Raw genomic sequence first — 16,196 nt, forward strand, 5'->3', positions numbered from 1 at the left:
GAGTATGTTGGAGAAATAGACATGACAATAATGAGACAACAGTTTAGTTCTTCATTGAAGCATCTGTTATTAAAAGTTCTTATTTCTAAACTGGGTCAAAATATACACGTTTTCCTGATCATGACCTACTCTTTAAGGTTATTTTAAGCATACCAATAGAAACATTCTTTCCAAGAATTATTATATTTGAAAAGTTTTAATTTTCTTTCAACAAAATGATGGCACATTTCCACCCATTACCTGGACAAAACAATCGCCCTGATTGTACATCCCCCTTTTCATATGCGAGCATAAAGGAAGAACATAGCATGTTGGAATGAGATTTTGAAATTCATGTTGCATGCATGCTGTATATTTTCTAGATTTTAGAATAGCAGGGGGGCTTCAAGGGAGATATGTTATTTACTGATTGGAGTAAAGCTGTACCAATGTCACTTTTTGCCAGTTATGCCGATACCGCATATAGCCAATAATTAAAATTGCCGATACTGATTATGAGACCGATTATTTCAAGAAATCACCTGTTCTACAGCTAGTGAAAGCACTACCATTTGATTGACAAGTAAACCATGCCCTATTTTTGTTATAACTAACAATGCCTAAAATGGGTGTGGATTTATGTTAACAGTTCAAATGTGGTCTCAAGCTACCATACATGTGATAACTATTTCCCACATTTTATATCCCACCTTATTTCTTATTGTTAACTCGTATATGCAAATAAAACTCTTTACTAAATAACATATTTATTCCAAATTAGTTTTTGGAGGGCACATATGCTCTGTGATATGTTTCTTCATTCCTTATTTTAATTTAATGATGGTAATCAGTGCTTATATACATGGTACAGTAATGCCAGGTCAAGTTGACTCGTGTAAGTTTCATTGGTGGGAATGGAGATCATAATTTGCTTGTTGAGAAAAAACCTACAGCATTCAGTGATCATTCCTGGGATGTAGGAAGCAATTCACTAACAAGCAAAGCATGTAAAGCACGGCAAAAATACATTTCTGAACTCCTGGTTGACGGAGATGTACTTTGTGAAGCTAGCCATAAAAGAGGGGGTGGGGTGGGGAGCATTTAATTCCTGAATGCGTGAAATCGACAGTCGCATTATACGTCACTTATCTTACATTGCAAAGTATGATCATAGGGTTTTAGTATTAAAATGTCATTATATAAATAAAGTTTCTTACAAAAACTATTATTTGGAAACTAATATACATAATATAGATTTGCTTAATATCTGATGTTTCTATTAAAAAAAGAGTCTGTAGGAAAGTAGATATTTTACATTTGATAATGCATTTATTTCAGGTGACAACAGCTAGACCTATGCACTAACGGTGATGAGCAATGCAAAGACCATGGAAGTAGTGCAAAACAGTCATATAATGATTTATTTTGTAATATTATGGCTGTATTGCTTGTTGTCAATAAAGTATGACTATCCCATCTTTTTCAATTTTCATTGCCTATTACATTAATAGTCTTTCAAAAATATTCACTACTTACTCTGGCAACACTATTTGAAAATTGGCAACAAAATATTGAGATTGGTGAAATTTTTTGGCGACATTTTAAAAGCCAGGACCATCCCTGCAATGTGTATGCTGGAAGTTCAACAGTCACATGAAGCCTCATTGGCTGGTTAGCTGCTGTGATTAGGATGAGTGCATGCATGGTATTGATAATTCGTTGTGAGAAGACAATCAGCGGTAGTTTACAGCAAGTGTGTTAAAAAGTATTTACTTTTAAGAATATACTGTCTTTCAATTAACCCCCAAATCAAATGTTTATTCCTTAATTTCCACTATTTAATTCTGATTTAAAATTCAAGCCATGTCAAGATGAATGTTATGATTAAATTTATATTTTGGAAATTTGTTTACATCGGCACTGATTATTTCTGCCGATACCGATTGCTCCAACAATCAGCCCGATTATGAGTATGACTGATTAATCGGTACAGCTTTAGATTGGAGTTACCCTCTCAAAACTTATTTGGTAGCTGCATACAATCAAGCATTTTAAAAAAAACTTTACTGTTCATTGCACAGAAGAAAGACAAGATAATAAAGTTCATTTTGAAAGATGGGTGACAATCTCAAACCTTTTTGTTAAGTCTTTCATTGATAGCAACACTTAGCACATCTGTGCCATATTTGGAAGAACTGTAGGGTTCAGTCCTGCAAGGAAAAATTATTTTTTTAAAATGTACATTCCACCCTTGTTAAAAACCTTGTATGCATACTATTATTCATTCTATAATACTAGTCTAGTCATGGATCCCAATGTATGCATACTGTCACTCATTTTATGATACTGGTCTAGTCATGGATCCCAGTGCATGCATACTGTCACTCATTCTATGACACTGATATAGTCATGGATTCCAATGTATGCATACTGTCACTCATTCTATGATACTGGTGTAGTCATGGATCCCAATGTATGCATACTGTCACTTGTTCTATGATACTGGTGTAGTCATGGATCCCAATGTATGCATACTGTCACTCATTCTATGATACTGGTGTAGTCATGGATCCCAATGTATGCATACTGTCACTTGTTCTATGATAATGGTGTAGTCATAGATCCGAGTGTATGCATATTTTCACTCATTCCATTTCTCCTGCATTTTATTTAAGATCTGAAACCAATGCTTCAAGCTACATGTCACTGTGTAATAGCTTCACACCAAAGTTCAGCTGAAAGATTCAAACATTTTCTAATCTGGGTTTCCTCTGAATATTCCAGCCTCATTTTTCACATTTAGACATTTAGGATGGAGTGTGGGTTCAGAGCAATTACATATAAAAAATTTGGAATCTGCCGCCACTGTAAGATAGCTTACCAGCGGGCCTACCAAATTTGAACTATGTTATATCGACCTATACCTACATGAAATCAATAGGAAAATTATTTATTTTCTCAAAAATGGCAAGTATTATAATCGTTATGTCTTTAATCTGCTGACAGACTAGGTGAAACTCGGCACAGACCTGACCCGGTACTCGTCATTTGCATTAATAGCCACATGACTTCACAAATCTTAAACAACAACATCGGAAGTCCAATTGTCATGTGATATCAACAACAAACTCCTTTTTAATGTTATTGTACAAAATTTCAATTATATTATATGAAAGTCCGAAACCTTTTGCAAAAACCAGAAAGAACATAATTCTCAACATATTTATTTCAGGAACAACTACAAGAAACTTAGTCAGTTTGTTGCATCAACAAGAGTTGTCTGGTTCCCTGCTTTGTATGCTCCCTGCATGAGAAAGCACGTGGTAGTCACGTGATACAACAAAACTCCAGAAGTTGGTCTTGGAATAAATATAGAGAATTTTGTGCTCTTTAATTTTTGTATTTTTATTACAACTAGTATACAACTTTCATTTAAAAAATTTTCTTCTACAATATCTGAAAATGACAGTTGTGAGATTCTGTGCGTTCATGCAAAATCGCTAGTACCAGCTCAAATTTTATCAACAGTTTTAGTGTCTTTCAAAAGATTAAAGACATAACGATTTTAATACTCACAATTTTTGAGAAAATAAATAATTTTCATATCGATTTCATGCAGGCATAACTCGATTTAACAATGTTTAAGTTTGCTAGCCCATATGCTAAGTGGCTACTCTTTAATGCCACCATGTTGGCCTCTTGTGATGCTGGACTGGTTTTCATACCTTCCAGATAATAAAAAAATATGGATATCGAGCTGTCTGTGAAAGAACAAGTCTACTAGATGAATCGAATCCACTGAACATTTGGATTGTCTCAACAAATATATTTATGGCAAGCATCCAAACCAAATGATCCCTAGTGCAACCTCCTAATATTCTGGTTAGAACTCAATAAATTTAACTCACGATCCATTTAGTTACGACTAAATTACGTAGTTGTGGAGGAAAATTCCTGGGTTTTTGCAGACTTTCGTCAATATTTGCAAAATTCAAGGACTTTTCACAGTCTGGAAAATTTTTTATCATTTCTCTGATTTTTTTCCCCCATTTCCTGGTAGTGTGGGAACCCTGTGTATGCATACTGTCACTCATTCTTAAAACTGATATAGTCATGGATCCCAGTGCACGCATACTGTCACTCATTCTATGAAACTGATATAGTCATGGATCCCAGTGCATGCATATTGTCACTCATTCTATGACACTGATATAGTCATGGATCCCAGTGCATGCATATTGTCACTCATTCTATATACTGATATAGTCATGGGTCCCTGTGCATGCATACTGTCATTCATTCTATAATACTAATAAAGTCATGGATCCCAGTGCATGCATACTGTCATTCATTCTACAATACTGATATAGTCATGGACCCCAGTGCATGCATACTGTCAGTCATTCTATAATACTGATATTTAATGGATCCCAGTGCACGCATACTGTCATTCATTCTACAATACTAATAAAGTCATGGATCCCAGTGCATGCATACTGTCATTCATTCTATAATACTAATAAAGTCATGGATCCCTGTGCATGCATACTGTCATTCATTCTACAATACTGATAAAGTCATGGATCCCAGTGCATGCATACTGTCATTCATTCTACAATACTGATATAGTCATGGATCCCAGTGCATGCATACCATCATTCATTCTATAATACTGATATAGTCATGGATCCCAGTGCATGCATACTGTCATTCATTCTATAATAATGATATAGTCATGGATCCCAGTGCATGCATACTGTCATTGATTCTACAATACTGATAAAGTCATGGATCCCAGTGCATGCATACTGTCATTCATTCTACAATACTGATATAGTCATGGATCCCAGTGCAAGCATACTGTCAGTCATTCTATAATACTGATATAGTCATGGATCCCAGTGCATGCATACTGTCATTCATTCTATAATAATGATATAGTCATGGATCCCAGTGCATGCATACTGTCATTCATTCTACAATACTGATAAAGTCATGGATCCCAGTGCATGCATACCATCATTCATTCTATGACACTGATATAGTCATGGATCCCAGTGCATGCATATTGTAACTCATTCTATATACTAATAAAGTCATGGATCCCAGTGCATGCATACTGTCACTCATTCTATAATACTGATATAGTCATGGATCCCAGTGCACACATACTGTCATTCATTCTACAATAATAATAAAGTCATGGATCCCAGTGCATGCATACTGTCATTCATTCAATAAACAAGTCATGGATCCCAGTGCATGCATACTGTCATTCATTCTACAATACTAATAAAGTCATGGATCCCAGTGCATGCATACTGTCACTCATTCTATAATACTGATATAGTCATGGATCCCTGTGCATGCATACTGTCATTCATTCTACAATACTAATAAAGTCATGGATCCCAGTGCATGCATACTGTCACTCATTCTATAATACTAATAAAGTCATGGATCCCAGTGCATGCATACTGTCACTCATTTTATAATACTGATATAGTCATGGATCCCAGTGCATGCATACTGTCATTCATTCTACGATACTAATAAAGTCATGGATCCCAGTGCATGCATACTGTCACTCATTCTATAATACTGATATAGTCATGGATCCAAGTGCATGCATACTGTCACTCATTCTACAATACTGATATAGTCATGGATCCCAGTGCATGCATACTGTCAGTCATTCTACAATACTGATATAGTCATGGATCCCAGTGCATGCATACTGTCATTCATTCTATAATACTGATATAGTCATGGATCCCAGTGCATGCAAACTGTCACTCATTCTACAATACTGACATAGTCATGGATCCCAGTGCATGCATACTGTCAGTCATTCTACAATACTGATATAGTCATGGATCCCAGTGCATGCATACTGTCATTCATTCTATAATTACTGATACAGTCATGGATCCCAGTGCATGCATACTGTCAGTCATTCTATAATACTGATATAGTCATGGATCCCAGTGCAAGCATACTGTCAGTCATTCTATAATACTGATATAGTCATGGATCCCAGTACATGCATACTGTCAGTCATTCTATAATACTGATATAGTCATGGATCCCAGTACATGCATACTGTCAGTCATTCTATAATATTGATATAGTCATGGATCCAAGTGCATGCATACTGTCAGTCATTCTATAATACTGATATAGTCATGGATCCCAGTACATGCATACTGTCAGTCATTCTATAATACTGATATAGTCATGGATCCCAGTGCATGCATATTGTCAGTCATTCTATAATATTGATATAGTCATGGATCCCAGTGCATGCATACTGTCAGTCATTCTATAATACTGATATAGTCATGGATCCAAGTGCATGCATACTGTCATTCATTCTATAATACTGATATAGTCATGGATCCAAGTGCATGCATACTGTCATTCATTCTATAATACTGATTTAGTCATGGATCCCAGGGTAATTTCTGTCTTATTATCACTACTTAATTTATTTTACAAGAGTTCAGACTTACAATGCCAGTCACATTTTTTATACTGATAATGCCACGCATTTATGATAAGAAAATGTCACATTTATCTCACATAAAATGCCACTCAAATTTCTGATAATGATGTCAGATTTATGACACATAAAATGTCAGTCACATTTTTTATACTGATGTCACATATTTATGACACAAATTACCAGTTACTTTAATGATACTGTCACATATTTATGCCAAAGAAAATAAGTCAAATTTTTTATGCTGATAATATCACACATTTTTTACATATAAAATCCTAGTCACATTTATAACATCGATGTCACACATTTATGACACATGACAGTTTTATACTGATAATGCTGGTCATGTTTATCACACTTGTAATGACGGTCACATGTAGGACTCAAAAGAAAAATATTATAAAGGAGTTGTATATTTTTGCTTTACAAACTACTTTCTTGCTGAGTAATTATGAAAATACATTTTTGCTTGCAGTTCATCACAAATAAATTTGTCTTATTTTGGACCATTTCTATCTTTAGCAATCAATCAGAAAAGGTGCATATCTCTAAATAGCTGGGATTGCATGCTAAAACACATACCTGATGTAACATAAGCTAGATAATTTGAGATAAAATTTATGACTACAATCTTGAACCCAGTCATAACTTGTGAATGTATGACTTTGGAAGGATTAAATTCATGAACTTGTACACTCAAGATTAAATTCATGAACTTTGGAACATATCAGGATTAAATCCATGATCCTATGCACTTATCAGAAATAAATTCATGAATTCATGCCTTTGGCAGGACTAAATTCATGACAATGCATTTGTGAGGAAAAAATCATGAATATATGCACTTGTCAGATTAAATTCATGAACTTATGTGCTTGTCAGTGTTAAGTAAATCTGATTTAATTCATATTTATTTTAATTTTATTGTTTGTCAGCTTTAAAAATGAATTATTGTACATGCTATTATAATATAATCTTGTTTACATGATTTGGAAATTTTTTCAGAAAACAGTTTGACTTTGATTCATTTTGCAAACGCATAAAGCTGACCTAGTTCTCGATTTTAATTCAAAATAAGTCACATTTTTATTTTATTCTCGGAGTAAAATGATTGGTTTTTATCATGGTCATACTGGGACTAAGTGATTCTTTTATATGTAAACATGATCAAGTGACCCTAGTTTTAATAGTGATGCTTAGAGAGATCTCTCAGTCTGGGCTTAAAACTCTTAATGTTAAGTTGTTTCCTTCTGTTGTAGCCAGTTTTCGAGGTATATGTTAAATTTTCTTCAGTTTATTTGGATTCTACAAGATTAATTTGTTTCTCTGGAAATATTCTGAGTGCTCATACAGAATTCTTGAACAAAGACATTTCTTAAAATTTGTATTCGAATTTCCAAGACCGGATTATTGTTAACGAAGAACTGTAGACATTACTACACCATAAAGGATACAGTATATGTCATCGCCTTCCATCTTGGATTCTTCACTGGGACTCGAATTTGAATTCATTAGAACATTTCATTATTAGGACTTCTAACATTTTATTCAGGGATTATTCATGGATTATTTCTGGATTTGATTCTTAAAACCTTAAGTTGTTGTTGTTGTTGTAGGGTTTAATGCCATTTTTCAGCACAAGATAGGCTATACATGGCAGCCAGTATTATTGGTGGAGGAAGAAACCGGGAAAAGCCCGGAAAGAACCACTGACCCACAAGAAGCTACCGGCAAGCTTTCTCACATATCCACATTGGCCGAACCCAAGACTCGAACCCACATAGACAGAGGTGAGATGGCAGTGATCTGTAATGGTGAGCGCTTTGGACCACCCAGGGCTCCAAAACCGTAAGTTCTTATTTTTTCATTTTTTTTACAGTATTTTTCCAGGGAAATAAATTATTTTTGTTAAATTTTTCAAGGCTTGTTAACCCTTTACCTCACAGAGCAAAGTTACCCAGTGAAGCACGCTATAAATAGAACACCTGTTACCTATTCGACTCCATACGCATAGGCCTGCCTGTTAACTGTTAAGCAATGTTGTTGTTGTTGTTCTAGGGTTTAACGCCATTTTCCATCACAAGATAGGCTATACATGGCGGCCAGTATTAATGGTGGAGGAAGAACCCGGAAAAAAAAACGGGAAGAACCACCGACCCACGAGAAGCTACTGGCAAGCTTTCTCACATAACCACATTAGCTGAATCCGAGACTCGAACCGACGCACACAGAGTGAGATGGCAGTGATCCGTAACAGTGAGCGCTTTAGACCACTCTGCGTTAAGCAATGTAGTGTATGTTACGTTTAACAGCAATTTTAACCATTTTACATTTTTGGTACACATCTATTATGTGTGGAAGAATTTAAGAATAAAGTTCAATTGTTATAGCTGTGTGATTATTTTTCACAGAAGAATTTTTTATGTGCTTTAAATCTTGAGAGAACTCGTTCACCATCAAGTCAGTGAGACCACGTTACCAACCGTAGCTGCCATTTCTCATACTCGAAATTTACAAGTTTTTTTTGTCTGCGTCTACATCACTAAGTCATCTGAATTTGATTATTTATAAAAACTAATTGCTGCCTACATCATTATAATGATTAGTATATATATAATGTAATAAGGAATCCAATTAATGAGGTAAACCAGCTCAATCAGATGCACAAATCCATTTCAGGATTTTATGAAAAACAATATTTTTTTTACCTTGTGAGGGAAAAAGTGCTAGGGTCAACACCAAAGGACAGGGGCAGGCAGCCAAATGGAAACATGGGGGGGGGTAGACAAAATAAAAACAAGGACAAATACTAACCAATCCATTCATAGGCAAAATAAAAATGAGGGCAAATACCAACCAATCCATTCATAGGCAAAATGAAAATGAGGGCAAATACCAACCAATCCATTCATAGGCAAAATAAAAATGAGGGCAAATACCAACCAATCCATTCAGTGGCAAAATAAAAATGAGGGCAAATACCAACCAATCCATTCATAGGCAAAATAAAAATGAGGGCAAATACCAACCAATCCATTCATAGGCAAAATAAAAATGAGGGCAAATACCAACCAATCCGTTCATAGGCAAAATAAAAATGAGGACAAATACCAACCCTATCACATGCTGCATATCTTCTATATGGAAATACTTGTTACTGGCACTTTTTGAAGAGGTCCATATTATCTGTGTTGTAGTGTCCCCTCCAAGACAATCTTCCAACTCTCGAACCTATAATAAAAAAGAAATTCTAAAACGTGATGTTCCAAATTATTCACTAGGGGAGTGTCGTTTTCTAGAGGAAGGGCTACAATGGTGGTATAGTACAGGAGTTGATGGTTCATTTGTAAAGAATGGCAAATCTCATGATGAAAATCAACAATGGAAACTACGCTTTGAAAATACAAGTCCAACACTCTGTGACCATTGCCCCACTAAATGATGATATGGGAAGCTAATAATCAAATTCGCTTTATGTTATATCAATACAGAGCTACATATAAAATTCAATAATAAAAATTATGGGAATTATTATATGGAAACAAAAGTGCGTGGATCCAAAAATCAGGTGCATAAACTATGCTAAATGAACATGCAGGCTGAATGCTGAAAAATCACACTAAGCGGGTATCGTCCAACTGAAAGTTGCCCACAGAACATACTTCATGTATTACAGATTGCCCCCTTAAGTCCAGTGGATGTGGGCAGAGGGGAAGGGGATTAAGTGCCCACCATGAGTTTTGGAAGTCAACTCAGCTTGGTACATTTTCCCCCCAGACTAGTGGCAATCCACTCAATGTAGTGAAAGTCCATCACAGATTTTATTGCAGCACAGACCTGCAAATCCTACCTAGACATTCTCTGTAAGGTAGTAAAACGTTTCTGTAAGTTGGACCAGTTTTCAGTAAGTTGTAACAAAATATCATGTACCGTTGCTGTCAAGCTGGAAAACATACATTTTACAGACGTGTAATTCAAAACTGATGCAGCAACAGGTGAACGTGTTCAACTCAAAAGTTTACTTAAACCTAATTACCTTAAGTACAGTTACACAAACTGCGATTCCAAACCTTACGAAGCTCAATAGCTTCTTGATATCTCTCAATCTGACGTAATCCTTAACAAAAAATTCATATGGGCTGAGGTGATGGCAATCATTTTTCCCATCATGTGGCATACTCAAATAAACACATTATGTCCACTAAATGTAACTGTTGCCCTACCTGAACTTTTCCCCATAACATTCCTTTATATTCTTCTGTGTAATTAAAACATTTTAAGAGGTTTATTATCCCTACTTTCTTGGTCACTTTTTCATGAATCTATCTTCAACCACCAGCCAAAGAGTGGCAAATAATCCGATTCAGTCTGATCAGTATCATGCTGAATACCAAATTTAGTTGTAATCTAGAAAAAATAAAGACAGCGACTGCAAAAATGAAATTGGACAGGTTCAACAATCAAGAGCTTTAACTCTGCCAAGCAATGATGTGGAATGCTGACAAGTGAATTTGGTTGAAATCAAATTATAATTAACAGTGTTATTGTGCAGAAATTGAGATGGATGGATGATGAAATGATTGTTAAACAGGTCAAATTAATATTTCTCATCTTGTACAAAAAAGTGTAGGACAAACAGACAGAAATGTATCAATATGATAATGAGACTCCTTGCCAATCTGATGTGTTTAAGTCAGAAACAGGGGCCACAACTCTGAAAAATGTGTCAAAATCAAGAAATATTTATTTGACACAGATTTCATAGATATAAGACCCCATACCTAGTTTAGTTTGAATCCATTAGGTCCATTAAAAGTTACTGCACAAAAATGAAACTGCAATTGAAGGACAACGTCAAAATGGGTTCATAACTCTATTTAGAACATTCTGAAAATCAAACATGACATAGGTCTTCCAAAGGTGAAGCCTCATACCAAATTAAGTTTTAATCTAACAAGTACAACAAAAGTAATGGAGTGGAAATGACATTTTTTCTTGCAAATGAAAGACACAGTTCAAAGTCAAAGAGGCAGTACAACTCTAACTTTTTTGATGGGAAATGGTGAAATTCAAACTTGACTTGCACTTTATTAATGTAAAGCTTCATGTTAAGTGGCATAGATTAATAAAGACCTTTAAATGTTACTGAGCAGAACACAATTTACAACAGGATCAGTCTTTATACGATGTGAAAGGATGAGACAAACAGGCATTGATGAGAATATATGCAACATCCATAAATGTGGTAGACGCATAAAAACTGGCACTGATAATACATAGCTCCTATAAATATCCCAAGTATTTGAAACAAAATTGCATTATGGTTCTTATGCTTAATTCATAACATAATATCAATTTAATTAAAGTGAAAAATTGTAAAATATGAAAGAAGACATAAAAACAGCTTTCTTTAAAAAAAATTCTCAAATCCTAAGCATTCACAATATAAACACACCAATATTATAAAATGGTCTCACTGTATCACATACAAAAAGAACGTCACAGAGGCAACACCACTGAAAACAACGGTGGTGGAACAGCTTACGTTTTTTCTAAATGATGCAGTACTCTTTATGGGCTTCTATGTCATCATGTCACATTACTCTGCAAACAAGAGTGTCAAATTAAATACAAAGCTAAATGCCAGACACAGGACCACAAACTCTGGGTCACAATGATCTAGTCCTGACTCAAAGGCATAAAATTCCCCATGACGCATATACATGACTGTGAATGTAATGGAGCATGAGACAATGAGGTAAATGCAAATATTAATGCAGGTCAATAGATACATATACGTTCCAGTGATGACCTAGCTTTGACTGAAGGCTGTATTCCTCAAGCAATATTTACGTACAAACTTATATGAGTCCACAGACAATAGCATCTGAGATAGTACTACAACACAAACCCAAACATGGTGAAACTGATGTTAATGCCAAGGTAAGTGCAAATCATTCAACCATAAAATCTGACAGTGATCTAGTTTTCACTGATGACAGTAGTACGTACCTCTCATGAAACATTAACATATCAAGTCATGTGACTCTGCAAGAGATAGTGTCTGAGAAATGACCCAATAGCAATAGCAGGCTCTAACCTCGGTGTGGATGCCAGATGTATGGATGGACAAGGCTTCCGGACACACCACTGCCTCAGACCTACCAACCTTGATGAGTCTGTCTCAGTAAGGCAGTTGATTTTTTCCCGTAAGATTGACAAGTTTTCAGTAAGGTGTAACAAAATATCAGTAACTACTATTGTAAACCTGGAAAACGTAATTAAAAGTGTGGTGCAGCGACGATATTCAATATATTCAACTGAAACGTTTGTCCAGTATGCGTAGACTTCATTTACCACTAGTACAGTTGCGCAAACTTTAGTTCCAAACCCTATGCAACTCAATGACTTGTTGCTATCTCTCAACTTGATATAATTCTTGTAAATTCTTTTTCCATTTCACTTGATGATGTCCTGCCATGATACATACTCAAAGTGGTACATGATGTCCAATAAATGTAATTGTGTCATTTCCAGCTTTTATTAAAAAAAATCTGAATACTCCTTTTTATTCTTCTGTGTTTATTTTTAACACTTTTTTTTAGAAGTTTTTTTTCCCCCTTTGTCTTAAACATACATTACATTCTGGACACCATCTAAAATTCTTTTATAATCAACAGTTTGATCATGCAGATGCTTTGCATGAACAAATATGTGCAGTTTAAAGCATCTGGGGTGCTGCTGTAAAATTAGTCAGGCTCCCTGACTTATTTCACTAATCCTAATACGAAACCCGGATCCATATCGGATGAACCAATTATCTGGATATTTCAGCAACTATCATTTTCCTGTAGTTTTTGCTTCTATGCCGTAAGTCTGTATTTTAAGGGTAATTTTCGTAAGATTTACGGCAAAATCATAAGAGCTGGCAGGTCTGCTGCCTCAATGATGGAATTGCTTTAATCAAAAATGAAAAGTCTGAGCGGTCATGTGATAGCATATGACCTCAAGCTTCTGTGCACTAAATATTACTGTAAATATAGAGATGAGAACTGCGGACGACACTAAGACCAGATTGTAACCCACTAAATACACTGACCTAGTTTTCACTGATGGCTATAATCCACTGAAATATTGACAAACCATGTCATGTGACTCTACAAGCAATACTATATTAAAAAGTGCCTAGACACAATGTCTAACCTCAGTGTTCATGCCAGCTGTCGAGACAGCAGGACTTCTAGCTACAAACTACCAACACATCAAATTGGAATTGTTTTGCAGAAGGTACCATATATATTCATTTTTATAAATTAAGTCCAACTGCAAAATGCACAGACCCATAATGCACTAGCAGATATGGATCTGTGCAGGTCTTTTTTAGTAGTAATCAGTAGAATAAACAACACAGACTCTGATCTGCAGGAGCATTACATTAAGGTAGCTCAGGATTTTTGCTGTTTGCAGTTTGACTTGTAAGCAAGTACATATGTTATAGTATAACTTATTATCGATGATATCCATAGTAAGTTTTTGCCCAAAAAAAACATTTAAAATGGATGGGTTGATGGACTTGTCACCCAGCATGGGTTTATCAATAGATGATTATGGCACTAAAATGTTCCAGGTGATGTGAGCACTCCATGACTATGATGGTATATCACTAACGTAAACCATCCATTACTCAAAACTGAAGCATAATACTCAAAACTAAAGGATAATTTTCTCACCAGAATAAAATGACCAAATAGATTTGTAGCAAAGACATTCTTCAGGCCATCTGAGGTAGTTTCATCAACATGCTGTAGCAGACCCTCTCCTGTCGACAATGCATGAACACAATCCCTTTAAAACAAAAATTTAAAAAATTAAAAGCAAGAAAACATGATAAAACAAAAACAAAGTCACTGTAGAACAGTGTTTGACTTGCAACCATGACAGCAAGTATATCTGAAGACTCTAAAAAAAATTTTTTAAAGACTGTTTTGACAATAACATCACTAGACCATAAATAGTAATGTAATACCAATACCCTGCTATACAGTAATAAGGATAAGATTAAAAATTTTCAAGGGGCCCCGAGTGGCAGAGTGGTGTAAAGCACTTTCTGTTACGGATCACTGCCATCTCACCTCTGTCTGCGCTTGTTCGAGTCTTGGATTCAGCCAACATGGGTACATGAAAAAGCTTGCCAGTAGCTTCTCGTGGGTTGGTGGTTCTTTCCGAGGTTTTCCAGGGTTCTTCCTCCACCATTAATACTGGCCGCCATGTAAAGTTACATAGATAAGTAGCTGTGCAAATTACTTTACTGGAAACACCTTTACAGAAAAATCTCATCAATTCTCAGGAGCTCCTCAGAAGCTGCACAAAAGGACCTTGTTAGAAATGTTTTAATTAAGTATTGCTGTTATTTTAGTTAGTAGAATATTGATGATAATGAATAGAGGCATGTTTGAGAGAGAGTGAATGCATATACCATATATACTTGTGTATAAGCCCGTTCACATATAAGCCGACCCCACAAACTGAACAGGCATAAACACTAAAAAGTGCATGACCTGCGTATATGCCGACCTACAACTCTGAAACATCTGAAGATGCATGAGGTAAGTTCTAAAAGCATTTATTTAGGCAAACTTATATTTAAAACAATGCACGTATACTTATCTCGAGGTTGGCATGCATGATTATTAAAAAGAAATGGTATAAAGTAATTTAATTTTAAGTTTTCTTATTGTTTCTGCCTAAGTTAGATTTGTGCATAATTTGATTGAAAATGACAAGAATTTAGCAATCACGAGTTGCTGTAACACTAGCTCTCCCTATTGATTCGATTATTGTTCATTTATGCATTATTGCTTTGGACATTTTGTATCAATGCACCGGTAATTACGTTTTTACTCTGCTTTGAAATTGTAAATACCTAACTCATTAAAATGTAATCCCAGTATCACAACACAACAAACAATACGGTTTGATTCAACGCTCGCAATTAGGCTACTGAACTTATTTACGTAATGGCGTCACCGCATGTACACTGTAGGTTTGATTAATCTCTGAATTAAGTACATCCATTGGAGTCGAATCATGGGCACTATTGTGCTAAACTTTAATGATATCTCCAAAATACAATAACAAAGGTTTGGAAATAATGCTTCGAAAATTATGACAATACTGTAAATGCTGAGTTGTAGTTTGCTTTGACGTAAGCGACCTCACATAATACCTGTCAACTTTCATGCCGGGAGGGAATACAAACTCCCAATATTCAGGGTCGCTCCATGCCAACCTCCTGATTTCATAATCTTCAGATTTTTGCAGAGAACTCCCGATTATTACTTTATGTCTTCGATTTTCATTTCTTCTCAACAAGGAAAGTCCTACATGTTCTGTTGTAGCACGTGTGAATTATTGTTGTGATGAAATAATTACTTTACTATAAAGAATTCACTTCTTCACTAAAAAGAATGTTAGGTTTAAACATAATTCACGTAAATTAATGATTTTTTTATTACCTCTACAATAATACAAAAATAAAAATATAAACCAGAAAGAAAAGAAAAAACCACAACAACAAAATCATCCACAACTAATTTCAATCCCAATAATGATCACTGCGAATGCTGTAACTCCATATGCAATTGCGCCATTGCCACGAAAGAAACTTACATGAGTGAACACCTGGCATTTTTATACTGTATATACCAATGTT

General features: G+C 35.3%; 1 protein-coding gene across 1 annotated transcript in view; it reads right to left on the minus strand.

Annotated features, from left to right (window-relative positions):
* Positions 1–16,196, minus strand: part of LOC149776434 (3-keto-steroid reductase/17-beta-hydroxysteroid dehydrogenase 7-like) — a 58,553-nt gene that overhangs the window by 18,564 nt on the left and 23,793 nt on the right. The window contains exons 4-6 of the mRNA XM_089940844.1: positions 14,215–14,329; positions 9,600–9,715; positions 2,114–2,189 (exon numbers count right to left, since the gene is read on the minus strand). Of these exons, the coding sequence (XP_089796970.1) occupies positions 2,114–2,189; positions 9,600–9,715; positions 14,215–14,329 (307 nt within the window). The remainder of the gene's footprint in view (positions 1–2,113; positions 2,190–9,599; positions 9,716–14,214; positions 14,330–16,196) is intronic.

This window comes from Sinohyriopsis cumingii, chromosome 18 (genome assembly GCF_028554795.1).
Source record: "Sinohyriopsis cumingii isolate HCF-2022 chromosome 18, ASM2855479v2, whole genome shotgun sequence".
In the NCBI taxonomy this organism is placed as follows: domain Eukaryota; kingdom Metazoa; phylum Mollusca; class Bivalvia; order Unionida; family Unionidae; genus Sinohyriopsis; species Sinohyriopsis cumingii.